Source organism: Ochotona curzoniae, unplaced genomic scaffold, assembly GCF_017591425.1.
Source record: "Ochotona curzoniae isolate NIBS_2020 unplaced genomic scaffold, NIBS_Ocur_1.0 contig_2723, whole genome shotgun sequence".
Classification (NCBI taxonomy): Eukaryota; Metazoa; Chordata; class Mammalia; order Lagomorpha; family Ochotonidae; genus Ochotona; species Ochotona curzoniae.
Window position 1 is genome coordinate 24,660,488 of NW_024465573.1, and position 18,967 is coordinate 24,679,454.

General features: G+C 46.4%; 2 protein-coding genes across 5 annotated transcripts; one reads left to right on the forward strand and one right to left on the reverse strand.

Annotated features, from left to right (window-relative positions):
• Nucleotides 1–1,176: 1,176 nt before the first annotated feature.
• On the reverse strand, nucleotides 1,177–6,343 carry CD3D (CD3d molecule). 2 transcript variants are annotated; one of them, XM_040977042.1, is made up of 5 exons: nucleotides 6,178–6,335; nucleotides 2,499–2,714; nucleotides 1,922–2,053; nucleotides 1,555–1,598; nucleotides 1,177–1,324 (listed from the first exon to the last, which is right to left on the reverse strand). In XM_040977042.1, exons 1-5 carry the CDS (start codon nucleotides 6,230–6,232, stop codon nucleotides 1,259–1,261), a joined length of 513 nt encoding a protein of 170 aa, XP_040832976.1. In that variant the 5' UTR covers nucleotides 6,233–6,335; the 3' UTR covers nucleotides 1,177–1,258. The 2 variants fall into 2 exon arrangements, with proteins under 2 accessions (XP_040832976.1, XP_040832978.1); XM_040977044.1 differs by lacking the exon at nucleotides 1,922–2,053 and having other exon boundaries at nucleotides 6,178–6,343.
• Nucleotides 6,344–9,301: 2,958 nt separating this feature from the next.
• CD3G (CD3g molecule) lies at nucleotides 9,302–18,725 on the forward strand. 3 transcript variants are annotated; one of them, XM_040977040.1, is made up of 7 exons: nucleotides 9,303–9,511; nucleotides 14,811–14,834; nucleotides 15,726–15,950; nucleotides 16,578–16,709; nucleotides 17,729–17,772; nucleotides 18,146–18,222; nucleotides 18,700–18,725. In XM_040977040.1, the coding sequence occupies exons 1-6, from the start codon at nucleotides 9,457–9,459 to the stop codon at nucleotides 18,209–18,211; spliced, it is 546 nt and encodes a 181-aa protein (XP_040832974.1). In that variant the 5' UTR covers nucleotides 9,303–9,456; the 3' UTR covers nucleotides 18,212–18,222; nucleotides 18,700–18,725. The 3 variants fall into 3 exon arrangements, with proteins under 3 accessions (XP_040832975.1, XP_040832974.1, XP_040832973.1); XM_040977039.1 differs by lacking the exon at nucleotides 18,700–18,725 and having other exon boundaries at nucleotides 9,304–9,511; nucleotides 18,146–18,662; XM_040977041.1 differs by lacking the exons at nucleotides 14,811–14,834; nucleotides 18,700–18,725 and having other exon boundaries at nucleotides 9,302–9,538; nucleotides 18,146–18,662.
• The last annotated feature ends 242 nt before the right edge of the window (nucleotides 18,726–18,967 follow it).

Genomic DNA, 18,967 nt, shown 5'->3' on the forward strand with positions numbered 1-18,967 from the left:
TCTTTTATAGCTCAAGCAATGAACTGATTGCTCCAATTTGTTCTCTATAAGTAGTATTACCTGATTCTCTTGTGGGATGTGACTTTTTCTGGCTGGATAGTTTAAAAGTGCATGATGCTAGGATCATTTGTGTTGTGCACTGATGTAAGCTTGGATCATTTGTGTTGTGCACTAATGTAAGCTTGGTTGATCGAATGGTCCCCATCATATGCCAGTACTCTCTTAGCTAGCTGATCATTGCCTAAGACCCCCTGAACACAGCTGAATGGAGCTGCAACCCTCTTCCTTGTGTGATGCAATAGGACAGTCCACCAGTCAGAGCTGTCCAGTGAATGAAGACTCCTGAGCTTCTAAGAGTCTGCTTCCAACTCATTTCTGGGATAGATTTGGTCAACTTGCAACAAATTTTAGAGTAAAAGAGAACCAAAAAGAGAGAGATCTTCCATTGGCTGGTTCACACCCCAAATGGCTGCAATGCCCAGGGCTGTGCCAAGCTGAAGCTGGGAGTCTGGAATGCCATCCATGTCTCCCATGTGGTTGGCAAGGGTCCAAGCATTTGGGCCAATTTCCATTGATCTCCCAACATGTTACCAGGGAGCTGGATCAGAAGTAGAGCAGTCAGGACCCAAACTGGTGTTCATATGGGATGCTGGCACAATAGACAAAGGCTTAACTTGCTGTGCCATAGTACCAGCCCAAATGATAGCCTCTTCACAGAGGAAAAGAGATACTGAGGGGACTGAGGCTGAGACACCCACACACACACAGCTGGTGATAATTATGCAACAACACTGGGGTCACAAGCTAAGGCAGTCCCTTAGCAGAGGACTCTATTATACACATCCTCCCCTCTGAAGTTTGCTGAGAAGTCAGCCCCAGGGCTCCTTCATGTCTCTGCCACCCCCACTCATGATGTCATGGAAAGTTCTGTGTGGCTGAGCTCCAGAACACAGCAGCCCATCCTCAGCTACTAGGGCCGTGGCTAGGAGCTGGAGTTAACAAGCAGCAAAAAGTGGTGAGGCAGACCAGTCACTGCCGCCCATCACAGTGGTACACGTGAGGCACAGGAAAGGAAGAGGTGAAGGAAGAGCATAGGTGGGCAGGCAGACAAGGTCCAAGCCACATCCGGATGATTCCCATCCCCTACCCAGAAGCCTCAAAACACTATGCAGCCACTGAATGAAAGAGGACATCTTTATTGCCTGAGCAATGAGGAAAAGTTGATAAATGACATCTTCAAAAGGCACCAATCTGGGAGTCATTTGTTCCGAGGCCAGTTTCCTCCAATACGGCTGTACTGAGCATCATCCCGATCTCGAAGGGGCTGAGAGACATGAAGGGGAAACAGAGAGACAGGCTCAGAATTCTACTAAGGAGAGCCCAGCACATGACAGGAGTGAGCATTCACACCCGATCTTCAGAACACCCACAGGAACGAAGCCCTTACTGGGACCCTTCACACATGCACACACACAAAACACACCCAGTGTCAGCCTACTCTCCCCACTCACCCTTCCTCCCAGGCTTGCCTCCCTCCCTCCCCTTGGGGCTCACCTGATAGAGCTGGTCATTGCTCAATAGAGTTTGAGTGTCTGTAGCTGGAAGAACCAAGGATAAAGAGTCACCAAGGGTATAGGAGGCTGGGACAATGCACAGAGCAGGGGGGCAGTGACTGTCACACACACACACACACACACACACACACACACACACACACACACAAACTACCCACCCACCCAACCTACCCTCTGAGAAGCCTGCATGAGCAACATGGACTTGAATTCTTTCAACAACCAGTCGGGGGTATTTCTAGGGGATTGCCAAAGTGACTCCAACGTGAAACTGACTCTACTACCAACCCCTTTCCTTGACCAATGTGAGCTCATTGGCTTAAGCACAGAGAATCAGCCCCTCTACTCACTCCCAGAGATCCTTCCAGTCTCATGTCCAGAAAAGCAGTAGACTCCCAGAGCGAGAAGCAGGGTGGCAATGATATCAGTGATGATGATGCCAGCCAGGGTGGCCGAGTCCAGCTCCACACAGTTCTGGCACACTGTGGCCGGGGGTGTGAGGGAAATAGGGAGAGAGGAGATGCAGAGGTTTTTCAAGGTTGGGAAATCACGTCTGCATCCTAGGGCAGCCCTGGGATCTCTCACGCCAACACCCAACCTTCAGTAAGAAATGGGACAAAGGCCTGCTAACAGCCTGGCTCATTCCACTTCCAGGCGTCATCCAAGGACCACCAGGGCAGAGCTAAGAGACCCCCTTCAGTTTGTGGGACCTTAAATGAGGCAGTGGAACAAACCTCTATCCCAACCAAGACCCCTACTCTTTCTGTCATCTGAACCCTACCACCCCAAACCCAAATCATGTTATTACAAGAAGGACCCCAGTTTACAAACAGAGCAGGTGGATTCACCAAAGCCCACTCCAGTCACAAAGTTCCCACATCCAGCTGCCCCTTCTTTTCTAAACCAAAGGGTCCCAGAGGCACATACTTCGGTAATACACTTGCAAGACATAGCCGTCGTTGTCTGAACCATGTTTGCCACATAAATATTGTCCTCGTGGGTCCAAGATGCGTTTTCCCAAATTCAGTCTTTTATTGTCTTCCATCAGTGTTCCCTCTGTGCCCTCAATCCAACTAATAGTGGTATTGCAAAGCAATGATACACTGTCTTCCATTTCCTCAACATTTATCTTGAAGGAACACACTAAGGGAAAGAAAAAACAACGAAAGAAAGAAAAGAGCAGAGTTGAAGACGAGTCTCAGGTCCACACCAAACCTCCATTCTGCTGAGGCTTCTGCTAAGAAGCACCGTTTTTCCAACCTGCGACAGTTGATGGCTTCAGAGAGACAGAGGGACAAGAGTTACAAGAGAAAGGCTTCAGGAGGCTCCCCATGCTTTGCTCGGGATGCACAGCAAGAAAAGAATGAGTCTTGAGGGATCCGACACAAAAGAGAGAGCACTGGGGCCACAGTGTCACTCAACAGGCTAATCCTACAACTGCAGGCACCAGCATGCCCGTGAGAGCACCAGTTTGTCCCAGGTGGTCCATTTTCTTTTCTTTCCTTCTTTCTTTTTTAAGATATATAGATTTATTTATTTATTTATTTATTTATTTATTTATTTATTTATTTTTATTGGAAAACCAGATTTACAGAGAGGAGGAGAGACAAAGAGAAACCTCTTTTATCCGCTAGTTCACTCCCCAGGAGGCTGCAATGGCCAAAGCTGAGCCAATCCAATCAGGAACCAGGAGCTTCTTCCGAATCTCCCACATAGGTAAAGGGTCCCATGGCTTTAGGACATCATTTACTGCTTTCCCAGACCACAGGGAGAGAGCTAAAAAGGAAGTGAAGTGGCTGGGATACAAACCAGTGCTTATATGGGATCCCAGTACATGCAAGACAAGGACTTTAGCCACTAGGATATCACACCAGGCCAATTTTCTATCCAGGTCCCTTCTTACGGCCTGGGAAAGCAGCAAAGGATGGCCCAAGTCCTTAGAAATCTGAACTCATGTGAAAGACCCAGAGGAAGCTCCTAGCTCCTTTGGATCAGTTCATCTCTGGCCCTTGTAGCCATTTGTGGAGTGAATCAGTAGATGAAAAAATCTTTCTTTGTCTCTCCTTCCCCCATTAATTACAAAATTCATTTTCAAGTCTTTTTATAAGATTTATTTCTTTTTTACTGGATTTATCTTTTTAAAGATTTATTGGTTTCTATTTTATTTTATTTGGCCTGTACCAGGCCCAAAAATAAATAAACGTTTAAGAGAGAAAGAGAGGGCCTGGCATGCTAGCCTAGCAGCTAAAGTCCTCATCTTGCAGGCACCAAGCATCCCATATAGGCACTGGTTCTTGTCCCAGCAGCCCCGTTTCCCATCCAGCTCCCTGCTTGTGGCCAGGGAAGGCAGTCAAGGACGACCCAAAGCCTTGGGACCCTGCACCTGTGTGTGAGACCCAGAAGAAGCACCATGCTCCTGACTTCGGATCGGCTCAGCTCCAATCATTGCAGCCACTTGGGGAGTGAATCAGCAGAAGGAAGACCTTCTTCTCTGTCTCTCCTCCTCTCTGTATATCTGACTTTCCAATAAAAATACATCAATCTTTTTAGAAAGAGAACCATGAAACTGGATTGACCCAAGAATGTTCTTGAAAATGGGTTCAGAGGGGCCCGGCAGCATGGTCTAGTGGCTAAAAGTCCTCGCCTTGAACACGCCGGGATCCCATATGGGCCCCGGACCTAATCCTGGAAGCTCCACTTCCCACCCAGCTCCCTGCTTGTGACCTGGGAAAGCAGTCGAAGACGGCCCAAAGCCTTGGGACCCTGCACCCCTGTGGGAGACCTGGAGGAGGTTCCTGGCTCCTGGCTTCAGATTGGCACAGCACCGGCCATTGCGCTCACTTGGGGAATGAATCATCAGATGGAAGATCTTCCTCTCTATCTCTCCTCCTCTCTGTATATCTGACTTTGTAATAAAAATAAAATAAATATTTTTTTAAAAAAGAAATCTTTCAAATAAAAATAAATAATTTTTTAAAAATGGGTTCAGACCACTGAATAGAAGTTGTGGGGGCAGCACTGTGACACAGCAAATAAAGACACTTGCTGAGACACTGGCATCCCCTCCAGGCACTAGTCCATGTCCCAGCTACTCCAGTTGCGATCCAGCTCCCTGCTAATGGCCGGAAATAAGCAACAGAAAATGGTCCCAGTTCTTGGGCCTCTGCACCCACATGGGAGACCTGGATGAAACTCCTGGTTCCTGGCCCTAGCCTGTGGCCCAGTACTGGATATTAAGACCATTAAGGCTATCTGGGGAGTGAGCCAGAAGACAGAAGATCTCTCTTTCTCTCCTTCCCCCTCTCCTCTCTGTGATTCTAACTTTCAAAATAAATTAATTTTTTTTTAAAAAGCAAAAGGAAAGTAGACATGGTTGAAGTAACAACAGATATGAAAAAGCAGAAGAATGTTCCTTGAGTGGAAATGTCCACATTTTTCCCCAAGAAAACTCGTGATTCTGCTTCCTAGCCACCTGCAACACCTGCACTCCTCATCGCACCAAACAACTTCCAACAAAGCTGCACTCTTGGCACTGGAGCCTCCCCTCCAGGGCCAGCGGTGCTTGGGGGTTGGAAAGAGCTTATAAGAAGTAGCAGCCCAGTGCTCTAGAAGGAGTTTGGGACATCCAAGGAAGGGACTTTTGTTGCCTTAACCCTGTTTAAGAAGAGGGTAAGAAAAATTATTTCTTCTTTTTTTTAATCTATTCTTGAATCTTCACACACAGTCAAGTCGAAAGGCACAGCACCTTCCAGACCCACTGAATTGCCTTCACAGCCTGGGCACACCTGCACAGCCCACAGAGGTGCTGGATTCAACACCTCCGGTCCCCCTTTTCCCTAAGCATCATTGCTAGGTTGAATGCAAGAGGTTCCTCTAGAGAAACCCAGAACAGCTGTCACCTGTGGCTCTGAAGTCATTTGGAAGTATACACCTGGAGACCCAGGGAGCCTCTGAGTACACCAAATGTCCCCACACCCTGCAGCCATGGCTTCCTTGGGATCTGTTTCCAGTGGAGAACCTGTGTGTCCTGGGAAACTGATTATTAGGGTGATCATATGACCTAATTTGTCTGAGCTGAGGAGGTTCCCGGGACATAGTACTTCCAGTTTTAAAGTTAGGCAAACTACTATGAGTTGGCTTCCTACTGACCATGCAATAACCTACCCTCCCTCCTACTCCACCTAATGATCACTTTTCTTTTAAACCATTCCTGAGCGCTGACGCATGGTTCTGAGTGGCAACACAACAATAGCTCCAATGGCCAAAAGTTCCAACCCAGAGGCCATGGGCCCTACACAGAGCAGTGCATGGAGCTCTGCTTCCGTGTCCAGGCCTCAGCTCACGCACACACACACACACACACACACACACACACACACAGCGAACCTTTTCCTTCAACTTCCTGACCTAAAGTCTTGGAGAGGTAACAAACTCAATTTATGTTCCCAGATGGAATCAGTTAAACAGTCTCCCCAACCTTGCCCTACATCCCAGCCTAGCTCTCCTAACACCTCAGGTTGTACGTGCTAAATTTCAGCTAGAGCTAAAAAACCAACTTCACATGGTTTTGCCCCTCTCATTCTTTCCCCGGAGAAGCCTTATGTACCTTGAGGAAGAAGGACAACGAGTACCAAGCCAGCCAGAAGCCCACCATGATCCATCTTCCAGGGGAATTCATTCAGCAGAGAGCGAGCTAGGCCCCAGAACCATCAGCCAGGCAGAGAGCTGCCCTCCCCGACTGGCTGACGAACAAGAAGACAGTGGGGGAGGGACTGGAAGCTGCCGGCCTCTCTGCTGTCTGCCACAGTGATAGAGGCTGTGAGGCAGGGGTAGGCTAGGGCGGGGCAGGCAGGAAGCAGGTGCCTGTGGCTCTTTTTCTGAGCAGGGGGTTTGGCAGGGAGGGAGCTGAAGGGAGAGCAGAGATTATGGACTTTTTGGAAGTGAAAAGGGATTTTGGATCTTTGGAAAGCATTTCTGAGTCCCTAATTACAATGTGACGTTTGCTCACCACCTGAAAAATGACCCACCAGGCCTGGCGCCATGGCCTAGCAGCTAAAGTCCTCATCTTGCACGCACCGGGATCCCATACGGGCACCGGTTCTAATCGTGGTAGCCCCGCTTCCCATCCAGCTCCCTGCTTGTGATCTGGAAAAGCAATAGAGAATGGCCCAAAAGCCTTGGGACCCTGCACCCACATGAGAGACCCAGAGGAGGCTGTTGGCTCCTGGCTTCGGATCGGTGCAGCTCTGGCCATTGCAGTCACTTGGAGAGTGAATCATTGGATGGAAGATCTTCCACTCTGTCTTTCCTCCTCTCTGTATATCTGACTTTGCAATAAAAATAAGTCAATCTTTTAAAAAAAAAAATGGCCTCCCATCCAATCTCTCCTAAGAAGCAGTGAGTCCTGTTGCATGAACCATGTAACTCCTGGGTGCCTCCTCCTATTCCCAGTCCTTGTTAGGACCCCTGACTAAGCCACCTGAGACCCCAGTTCTAGCAGGTTCTGGTCAGGAGGAGGCCAGGCTTTAGTGTCCTCCCGTCTCTAGCCAGAGAGTTGAAGAGTGGCCTTAGTACTCTCCGGCTGAGAGACTTGGGCCAGTTGAAGTTTTCAAAACTTCATTCACCCACTATCAATAGAAGGAATTGAACAAATTGAGTGGTGCCTAACACAGAGTATGTGTTCAATAAGAGCTAGCTGGGCCAGCATGGTGGTAGAACAGGGTTGAGCTGCTGCCTGATCACTGGCATTCCTCATGGGCACTGATTTGATTCCTAGCTGCTCCAATTCCTACATAGCTCCCTGCTAATACCCTGGGAAAAGCAGGAGAAGACAGACCAAACATCTGGGCCTACACATCACATGAGAGGCTCAGATGAAGCCCTCAGCTCCTGGCTTTAATCTGGCCTAACCACAGCTGTTGCAGCTATTTGGGGAGCGAACCAGTGGATGAAAGACCCCTCTCTCTCACTTTCTCTCCCTTTCTGTCTGAAACTCCATCTTTCAAATAAATAATTTTTTTTTAAAAAAAAAAACTGATGTAGTTATCATTAACAATATAACTTTGGAACAAGTGTTGTGGCAGTTAACCCACTACTTGGCATGCCCACATCTCATATTGGAGTGCCTGATTCAAGTCCCAGCTATCCCACTTCCAATTCAACTTTCTGCTAATGCATCCTGGGAGACAGCAAAAAAAACAGTTCAGTGCTTGGGTCACTTTCAAGGGAAACCTGGATGGAGTTTCTGGATCCTGGCTTTGATCTGACTCCCTACCTGCTGCTGTGGGCATTTGGGGAGTGAACCAGCAAAGGAAAGATCTCTTACTTACTCTCATTCTGCCTTTGAAACAAACAACTCTTTGATGTGTGTGTGTGTGTGTGTGTGTGTGTGTTTGTGTGTGTGTGTGTTATAGACTTAGAGGCAGACTTGTGCCTCTCCTAAAAAACAATGATTTTCCTCCTGGGGGCACTGGGGATCCCAAGCTCCTCGAGTTACACAGTTAGAGTATGACATCCCTGAGCACACAGCATGTCTGTCCTGCAGCATAGCAAGAATCCTGCTACTTTGTATGCCCTTACTATCTAGAGAGTAAAGAGAATGGAGACCTAAGAATCTGAAGACCGGATCCTACCCTGGCCCTCAAACATGCACTGGCCTATCTTGTGGGATATACCCTTCCTAGACAGGGTACCTCTTTGATGATCTCAAAAGAACAGTGAAAAAAAAATCCTGATAGTGTGGTGCAATATGATAAGCCACCACTTGTGACACCAGGACCCATATTGGAGTGCTGCTTGGAGGTTCAGCTGCTCAGCTTATTGTTTTGTTTTATTTATTTATTTTTTAGATTTATTTATTTTCATTGGAAAGTCAGATTTCACAGAGAAGAGGAACAGAAAGATCTTCCATCTGTTGATTCACTCCCCAAATGGCCATAACAATCAGAGCTGAGCCCATCTGAGGCCATGAGCTTCTTCCAAGTCTCCAATGCAAGTGTAGGGTCCCAAAGCTTTGGGCCATCCTTGACTGCTTTCCCAGGTCACAAGCAGGGAGCTTGGGAGGTGGAAGCAGCCAGGACACAAACTGGTATCCATATGGGATGCTGGAACTTGCAGGTAGAGCATTAACCTGAAGAATCATTGCACCAGCCCCAACTGATCAATTTCTTATACAGGTTCCTGCTAATGTGCCTGGGAAAGCAGCAGAAGATGGTCTAAATGCTTGAGTCTCTGCACCCATGTGGGAGACCCAAATGGAGTTCCTGGCTTCTCACTTTGACGTAGCCTAGCCCCAGCTATTGCAATCATCTGCGGAGTAAATCAGTGGACCAAAGACCTATGTCTCTCTCTGATTCTGTTGCTCTGCTTTTAAATTAGTCCTTTAAATAATAATAATAATAATAATAATAATAATAATAATAATAATAAACCTGGATGAAAGCCTGGACTAGGGCGGGTTTTCCTTCAGAGCTCTAACCCCAAATGCCTGGACGCCTTAGTTTAGAACCACTAGCAGTAAGCAACAACAGGAGGTAGAGCGTTAATGTCATGAACAGAAGAGGCCCAAGGTCAGCTCTCTCTCTCTCTCTGCATCAAAGCTGCTCTTGATGCAAGCAAAGTCTCTGAGTAGGAATCCAGCACCCTCCCGCTTCCTCCCCACCACCTCCACCTGCCTTTGTTAACGGAAAAGCAAGAGACATCTGCACCTGCAGCCCGGCTGAGGCCCCTGCTGCCCACACTTGAAGCAGCGGGTGGAGGCTCTGGGCCCTGTCCTCACACACAGGCCTCCACCTGCAGGGGGCTGGGTGGAGCTGCTCTAGCTGCTGCACAGGCTGGCTGGCGGCTAAGGGCTGTGCCGCACTTGGGCAGAAGAGCCGAGGCTGACATGGAGCAGCAGAAGGGTCTAGCTGCCCTCATCGTGACTGTTGTTCTTCTTCAAGGTAAGGACCCGCGAGGAGGGTCTGGCAGCCTGGGACGCGCTGAAAGGAAAAAGTCATCACTGGCCAGAAATATCAGGCTCCTCAGCCTTGAGCTACTTCAGCCGCCATCTTAGGGTTCAAGCAAGCAAGGGCAAAAATGGAGGCTTTTACTGTGCCAAGTCAGAGAACAGTGGTGTTTCATAGAGGAGATAAGGTCCTGCTGTCTAGAGAAATCAAAATAGAGGACTTCAGCCAGAGCAAAGAGCCTGCTGCCCCATCTCGGGCTTTGATGAAGCCCTAAAAGGGCATGAAGTCAGGAAACTGGAAGAAAGAGGTGTGCGTTCCTATTGCAGAGCTGAAGGTTAACAGTAGACTCTGAAACGGTCATTCACTTGCTTGGCTAGTGGCTTAATTGACTCAGTAGATGTGGGTACAGTCCTAATATGCCAAGGGGGATATAAAAGCAAATAAAAAGCTGCTGCTCTCATGAGCTCACTGTCTAATTGAAGAAACTAGTTTTGACATCAGATTGAGTGTAGGGCACAGTACAAGGTGAATACTCAGTTGGAAATATTCAACAGGAAGTAGATGGGGCAGATTGAAGCCTGGAATCTGGACATACTAGGTCAGGCTAAGCTTATGAAGTCGTTTAAATACTGCAAGCACTATGTAGAATGTGAGGAAGATGGGACTGAGGGTGGAACTGTAAGAACACCAACTTTTTCTTTTCTTTTCTTTTCTTTTTTGAGAAGAAGAGAAATAGACTAGAAGGCAGCACTCCCAACAGGTGGTTCACTTTACAATGCCTACGACATGGGGTAAGGGGTGGGCAGCAAGTTAAGTCACCCTGTGCATCCAATATGGGGAGTGCTGGTTCAAGTCCTGGCTGCTCTACTTTTCTAAACCAGCTTTCCTGCTAATGTGGCTGGGAAGACAGCAGATGACGGCTCAAATACTTGAGTCCCTGCCACTCAAGTGGGAAACCAGCATGAAGTTCAGTGTTCCTGGCTTCTGGCTTTAGCATGGTCAAGACATGACTGTTGTGGTCATTTGGGGAGTAAACCAGCAAATGAAAGCTCTTTCTCTCTCTCCTCCCATTCCCCTTTTATTTTTAAAACTTTTTAAATTTATTTTTTATTTTTATGGTACAATTCCATAGGGTCTGAGATTTCCCTACCCCCTCCCCAAATTCCCACTACCCAACTGATATTCCCCATATCAACACAACAATACAGTCCTTCATAATTAGCCATAAGTCCATCATCTAAAAAAATTTAACTGTGGGGCCTGGCACAATGGCATGATTGGCTCCAAGCACTGGGATCCCATATGTGTGCCAGTTTGTGTCCCGGCTGCTCCACTTCCCATTCAGCTCCCTGCTTGTGGCCTGGGAAAGCAACAGAAGATGGAACAAAGCCTTGGGACCTGCATGGGAGACCCAGGAGAAACTCTTGGCTCCTGGCTTCAGATTGGCTCAATTGTGGCCATTGCAGTCTTTTGGGGAACAACCCAACAGATAAAAGATCTCTCTGCCTCTCCTATCTGTAAATCTGTCTTTCCAATAAAAAAAATAGCTAAATCGAAAAAAAAAATACTTTTAACTGTTGTCAGTTTTGGTCTTCACCCTTATTTACTCATTCCTTCACTTATGCATTCATTATGAATGTATAAGTGCATACATTATGAATGTATAAGTGTATAATGTGTATGAAGCTCCTACCATGTTCTGGCTACCATCCATAAAAGTTGAACACTGCAAAAGTTCTAAGACAGTTGACCCCTTTCATTTCCTGCATCTTTGACCCATGCCTGCCTCTCCTACCACATCCTTTACCTACAGCCACACTACCTCCCTTGTCCTTTCTCAAATATGTCCCTCTGCTTGGTTATTCATTCTGCTCAGAACAACTCTGTGTGAATTTCTACTCTTCCTGAAGGCCCAGGCACTTTGTCATAAACTCTTCAGCAACAGCATCTCATTCTTCACATCACCAGCCCTTTATTCCACAGTGGATGCTCACACACAATGGGTCATAACAGGGCTTAATAATGTTGGGACTAAGTGCAACTGAATTGAATTCCAGTGCTAGGTAGTATTTTTTATGTTTGAAAGGCAAGTTTACAGGGAATGAAAGACAGAGATCTTCATCCACTATAGTTCACACCCCAAGTGGTCAGAACTACCACAGCAGAACCAATCTAAAGCTAGGAGCCAGAAGCCTCTTTCAGGTCTCCTACATGGGTGCAGGTACTCGAGGATTTGACCCATCCTCCTCTATCTTCCCAGGCCACAAGCAGGGAGCTGGATCTGAAGTGGAGCAGCTGGGACATGAACCAGTACCCATATGGCATACTGGTGTTGGCAGGTGGAAGATTAGCTTGAGCCACAGTTGCAGCCCCTCTAGATAGTATTTTTACTACACAACTCTACTACTCTTGAGTTTGGAGGCCAATTTGAGCATTGATTGAATAACTAGCTCTTGCTGGGACCTACAGGGTTTCTATAAAAAATGATGACCAGCACTGAAGATTTTGAAAGGAGCTAATCTCTAACAGGCTTTAGGGCAGACATTGTGATACAGAGTTAAGTTGCCACCTGGAATTCTGCATCCTACATTGGGGTGTCAGTTAAAATGCTGCCTCCTCGGGCCTGGTATAATAGCTTTAGTGGCTAAAGTCCTCGCCTTACATCCGCTGGGATCCCACATGGGTGCAGGTTCATGTCCCGGCTGTTCCACTTCCTTTCCAGCTCCCTGCCTGTGGCCTGGGAAAGCAACAGAGGATGGAACAAAGCCTTGGGACCCTGCACTTGCATGAGATACCCAAAAAAAGTTCTTGGTTTCTGGCCTCCTATCAGCTCAGCTCCGGCCATTGCGGCCACTTGGGTAGTGAACCAACAGATGGAAGATCTTTCTTTCTGTCTTTCCTTCTCTGTAAATTTGACTTTCCAATATAAATAAATAAATCTTTAGAAAAAAGAGAGAGAATGCTGCCTCTTCTTTTTATTTGACTTCCTATCAATCAATCCTGGAAGGCAGCAGATAATGACTGAAGGAGAGAAATATTCCATAAAATATTGTTCAACAGAGAAATAGTTCACCTCCACAAATGACCACAGCAGTCAGATCCAGGCCAGGCTGAAGTTAAAGCCAGACACCATGATTTCCCACAGAGTCAGCAGGAGAGTAAGAGCTTGGACCATCTTCCACTACTTTCCCCAAATACATTAGCAAGAAGCTGGATCAGAAGTAGAGCAGCTGAGACTTGAACTGTCACTTCAATATAGGATATTAGCATCGCAAGCAGTAGCTTAACCCACTGTAATGTCAGCCCCTCAAATAAGTGATTTTTAAAAGCGTAAAAGGCTTTGGTGGGAGTATACCCATTCCTTGCTGGAGCTTCAACTGCTAAAAGAGCAAATATTTCTGGATTGTGTGGGCAATGCCCATATGTATACTGCAGTGTAATTCTGAAAAATGAAGCCTTCAGAGTTGTCAGACCCCACAGGGAAAGGCATGATCCCCAACAAGACTGTCCTTACTGTAAATGCCAGTCACAAGAACAGCCATCACTAGATTACTACACTTCTCATGACCCTCTCATGTTTGATACTTTACTAGAATGACTCAAAAACCTCAGGAAAACATTTTTACTATCACAATTTTACTTTGAAAAATAAACTTGGGGGTTGTCTAGTATATTGGCATCCTGGGTAAAGCTGCTCCCTGAGATATCAGCCTCCCATATGGGCACTGATTCATATCCTAGCTGCTCTGTTTCCAATCTACCTTCCTGTTAACGGTCTACAAAAAGCAGCAGAAGATGGCTGAAACGTTTGGGTCCCTGCCACTGACATGGGAGACCTGGTGGAAGCTCCTAGTTCCTGGATTTGGCCTAGCCCATAACTGGATGTTTTGGCCATCTGGGAAGTGAACCAGTGGATGGAAGATCTTTCTCTCCCCCTCTCTTCCCCATTCTCTGTAACTCTGACTTCTAAAATAAATAAGTAAATCTTTTGTAAAAAAAAATTTTTTTTAATAAAAAGTATGAAATCAGGACAAACTATAAAGCAGGGTCTGGGAGGGTCCTGAACACAGAGCTTCCCTGTGGAATCGGCACCTTAATGTGTCCACCAACCAGGAAGCCCCATGAAAGTTTTATTGAAGTATCATTACATTGGCAGGATTGATTGGACATTGGCTGCTTGACTAAGCCCAACCTCACTTCTTTCTCCCCAGGCTGTTAATATTGACTTCAAATCCCTGATCCTCTAGCCACAATGTTTGGTTTTAACCAACCTCATCTTGAGCTATCTCCTTAGTACACACTTAGGGGTAGTCCAACAATCCACATGATTAACAAAGTCACTCACTTGTGAAATTCTAATGGCTTAGAAACTCCTTTCCAGGAAGCCAGGAAAAGGGCCAAACAAAGCCTTTGTTATCACAAGAGAAATTCTGTATAGACTAAGGAAGGTGCTATAAAGACTGTCAGGTCCGGGCCCGGCGCGGTGGCACAAGTGGTTAAAGGTCCTCGCCTTGCACGCCTGGGATCCCATATGGGCGCCGGTTCTAATCCCGGCAGCCCCGCTTCCCTTCCAGCTCCCTGCCTGTGGCCTGGGAAAGCAGTCCAGGACGGCTCAAAGCTTTGGGAACCTGCACCCGCGTGGGAGACCTGGAAGAGGCTCCTGGCTTCGGATCGGCATAGTATCGGCCCGTTGCGCTCACTTGGGGAGTGAATCATCGGACGGAAGATCTTCCTCTCTGTCTCTCCTCTCTGTATATCCGCCTTTCCAATGAAAAAATAATAAAAATAAATCTTTAAAAAAAAAAGACTGTCAGGTCCATGGACTAGCATTTCTCTTTTTTTATATAAAGTTTCTTTTTTTCTAAGATTTATTTATTTTATTGGAAAGGCGGATGTACACAGAGCAGGAGAGACAGAAAGGAAGATCTTCCAACCAATGGTTCACTCCCCAAGTGGCCGCAACAGCTGGTGTTGCACCAATCCAAAGCCAGGAGCCAGGAACTTCTTTCCGGGTTTCCCACACAGGTGCAGGGTCCCAAGGCTTTGGGCCATCCTCCACTGCTTTCCCAGGTCACAAGCTGGGAGCTGAATGGGAAGTGAAGCTGCAGGGGTTAGAACCGGCGCCCACATAGGATCCCGATGTGTTCAAGGCAAGGACCTTAACCATTATGCTATCACACTGGGCCCTAGGATTTCTCTTGACCTTTTAGTCTCAGGTGACTGTGAAGGCCCTTCAAGGTCTCTGAACAACTCCAGGTCCAACTGATCCTCTGTGTCTCTTCTGTCTCTACAGGTACTGTGGCCATACAAGTCAAAGGTAGGAACAATGGCTTCTTTGAATCCTTGGGCCCCAAGGATATTTACGGAAATACACAATTTCCACAAAATTAGTCCTATCAGAACAAGCAGTTCAGAGAAAATGGGGTGATAGGTGGTGTTCCTGTGGTCAAAGCAGTGGCCTGCCAGTAGTATCGTCTAGGCAAGCAGCTAGTTCAGGGTCACATTTGGAAGCCACACCTTCCCCACCTATGTAATCCTTTCTGCCAACCTGTGAATCAAATGATGCTCACCTATCATCACCTGGAACCTGAAGGGGATGGTGCTGCATTGTTGTGTAACCACTTCCCTCTCAAGCCCAATAAAAAGTCCATGATGGGGGCAGGGCTGGGACTCTCTCGGTCACATGCCTCGTACCTACTTGTTCTCTTGCTGCTTGTGGATGGACTCTGAGTCAGAGGCAGCATTCTCCCTTATCCTTTCCCTTTCTGGCATGCTCTCTGAACATGGCCCACGTAAGTCTGTATCCCCCACCCTCTGCATAAACTTTACCACAGCTTAAGCTGTGTCTGTGCTTAAAATGCTTTTTAAGCAAGAGACATAAACCTAAATAATAAATATTTAGCAAAAACACTAGACCACAACACCAGGACCTGCTGTGGGCAGTTTTCCTGTTTAGCTCACTGCCTCATCCTTGCAGAAGTAGAACCCTAACAGCAATACACTTCAAGTGTGAGTCCTGGACCAACATTTTGGGCTTCACCCAACAGCACATCAGAAATGTAGAATCTTCCCTCCCCACACCTGCTAAACAGAATCTGGGAAGCTAACAAGATCCCCACAAGCGCTGGTGTCTTCTTTTGGCTCTTTGGGGCAGGGAAACTCTCAGAGGCAAAATCTGTAAAAAGAACCATGGCTTTTCCTTTTTCAGGTGTTCTGATAGATGTGAATGATACGCGAGACGATGGCTCAGTACTTCTGACTTGTAAACTGCCAGGCACAAATATTCTCTGGTTAAAAGATGGGAAGGAACTGAATTCCCTAAATCCAGACAAAAATACATGGAATCTGGGAAGTAGTACCAAGGATCCTCGAGGGATATATTCATGTCAAGGATCCCAGAAAGCCACAGCAACACTTCAAGTATATTTTAGAAGTATGTGATAACCTTTGGTTTGTTTGTTACAAAATGAAGCAGTATCTGTGGGATTACAGTCCAAGGTGAAGGCGGAAATAGATGCCAGCTACACAGTAGTGTTTTAGCCAAGTGCTCTTAACCTCAGTTTGCCCCCTTTTTAAAAAAAATATAGCAATACAGATCCCATGGCTTCTTTAAAAAGTATAGCCAGTACCATAAAAACCTGAATTACCTTCAGGTGGGTTCCTCGGATTGCAGTAATTCTGTAACTACTATGAACTGAATTGGGGCAGCAGGAGGTACAGGGGGTAGAGCAGAGAGGTAGGGGAAATTGCAAGAGGGCAGCAGTAAGGACTAGAGGACAGTTGAGCACAGAGAAGGGAATATGGTCTTCCTTTTAATGCACAAAGTTTCTAATAATAAGACCACATGGGCTCCCCCAGGACAACTGGGGCAGGGTGGGAGAACATCAAAGAAGCCATGAGTTCTCTTTCCAACAATATTCTCTTGCCAATACCGCCCACAGAAAGAGGAAGCTGCTGCCTTAGACACAGGTATTATTGCTGGTAGGCAGGAGGGAAAAAAAATCCAGGAAACTCAATATTCACACCCTGAAGGAGATGTAATCTCTCCTTTTCCCTGTAGTGTGTCAGAACTGCATCGAGCTAAACGCAGGCACTCTTTCGGGCTTTCTCTTCGCTGAAATCGTTAGCATTTTCTTCCTGGCTGTTGGGGTCTACTTCATTGCTGGACAAGATGGAGTTCGCCAGTCAAGAGGTAAAGAAAAAGAAAAAAAAAGTGTTCTTAGATGACAAATGGGACCACTTGAGATCCTCAGCTTCCTTTCTATCGAAACAGTCCTGGTAGAAGAGACTGAGTTGGTAGGTTCTGATACTGTGCATGGTTGAATAAGGCTCTGCCTCAAGTGGGGCAGAAGGAAAAGCACATGTGATCACAGCTTATTTACCCATCTCAATGTCCAGGTGTCTCTGCATTTTTAAAAACTGTTGAGGGACCAGCACTGTGATATACAGGATAAAGCTGCCAGCTAAGGTGCTGGCACCCCATATGAACACCAGTTTAAGAAGCAGCTGTTCCACTTCCAGTCCAGTTTCATCATATAATGGCCTGGAGAAGCAGTAGAGGGTGACCCAAGTGTATGGGCCCCTGCATCCATATGAGAGACCTGGAAGGAGCTTCTGGCTCCTGGCTTCGAATCAGGCCAACTCTGGTGATTGTAGCCATTTGGAGAATGCACCAGCAAATCAGGAGATGCAAGATTCTCTCTCAATCTCTCTCTCTCTCAAATAAACAAAATTGATTGTTTTTTATGATACAGTTCCACAGATACAAGGATTTCCCCCTTCATTTCCCCAATCCCCCTCAAATAAAGAAAACTGTTGCATCAAATCCAAGTACAGAAAGGTGACTCACAAGCAAAGTTCCAAAAACAATTTAACAAAGCAAATGCACTCACATATTCAGCTCGCAGGTCCAGAAACTATTTCCAGCCCCCTTGGAGCCTCACCTGTGCTCACTTCCAGCCACCACCCACCCCCTGACTCTCCTGACTTCAAACAATAGAGAATGAGCTGTTTTTACTTTTCATGTAAGAGGATACAAGCACCAAATATTCTTCTGTATGGCTTCTTCTCAACAATATGCTTGAAAGACCCATCAATGTTCTTGTGTGGACATGATTCTTATTACTATTTAGTATTATAGTACGTACCTATAACCCAAAGTATTACATTCTTTCTTGTGTATGTGTGTTTTTTTTGTCTTTTTTTGTGCAGCTTCAGATAAGCAGACTTTGTTGCCCAATGACCAGCTCTACCAGGTAAGAAAATGAGGCCTGAAGGAGATTTTGCTACAATTAGTGGAGAAAAGTTTGGGATTGGTGGGGGAGGGAGGACAAATAGTTTGAAAAACACGTCAAAGGTAAGAAATTACTAACAGCATAGGAGAAACTGGGATGTTTAGCCATTTGGGCAGAATGAATGAAGTAAGAGAAAGGTGACGAGCCCAATGGGAGGAACCCAGGAAGAAATTATATACAGAGACTGCATGCATATTGTTGCCATCTTCCCACCCCTGGCACCAAAAGTCCACATGCTAAAACCTTGCATTATAAAAAGATTCCATAAATATCATCTAATTAATTCATTAATAGACAATGGAAAATGAGCTTTTGACCATGCTGTTGCTTTTAGCCCCTCAAGGATCGGGAAGATGACCAATACAGCCACCTTCAAGCAAACAACATGAGGAAGCACTAAGCTTGTGTCAAGTAGATGGTTTCTTCAGCACCTCTCCTGAAAAAGCTTGTAGGCACCGCCTGCCCTCCAAGCTGCTGCCAAGTCCACCTGCCTTCCCCAAGCAGCTACAGGAATCATTGTGTGTGTGCGTGCATGTGTGTGTATGAATATGTGTGCCAGCCTTAGAGATACTGAATAGTAATCTTAACCTGTATTGGGGTTTCTGAGTATCCACACTGTACTTTTTTAGGTTAACTGATGCTTCATGATGAAGCATTACAGGAGTCGAAGCAGCATTTCTCCCTTCTGTCTAACCATGTTGCCAGGTGTGACAACCAAAAAACTGTCCAGACTTGCCAAGTTCCCCTTAGGGAGTAAAGGCATCTTCACTTAATAACCACTGATCTGGGCCCAGCACGATAGTGTAGTGGCTAAAGTCCTCACTCTGAACGCGCCAGGATCCCATATGGGCTCTGGGTCTAATCCTGGCTGCCCCGCTTCCCATCCAGCTCCCTGCTTGTGGCCTGGGAATGCAGTTGAGAATGGCCCAAAGCTTTCAGACCCTGTGCCCATGTGGGAGACCTGGAAGAAGCTCCTGGCTCCTGGCTTTGGATTGGCTTAGCTCCAACCATTGCGGCCACTTGAGGAGTGAACCATCAGACTGAAGATATTTCTGTCTCTCCTCCCTTCTGTATATCTGCCTTTCCAATTAAAAAAAAAGAAAAAAGAACCATTGATCTACATTAATTTTCAAACTAACTAACAAATAATCAATCA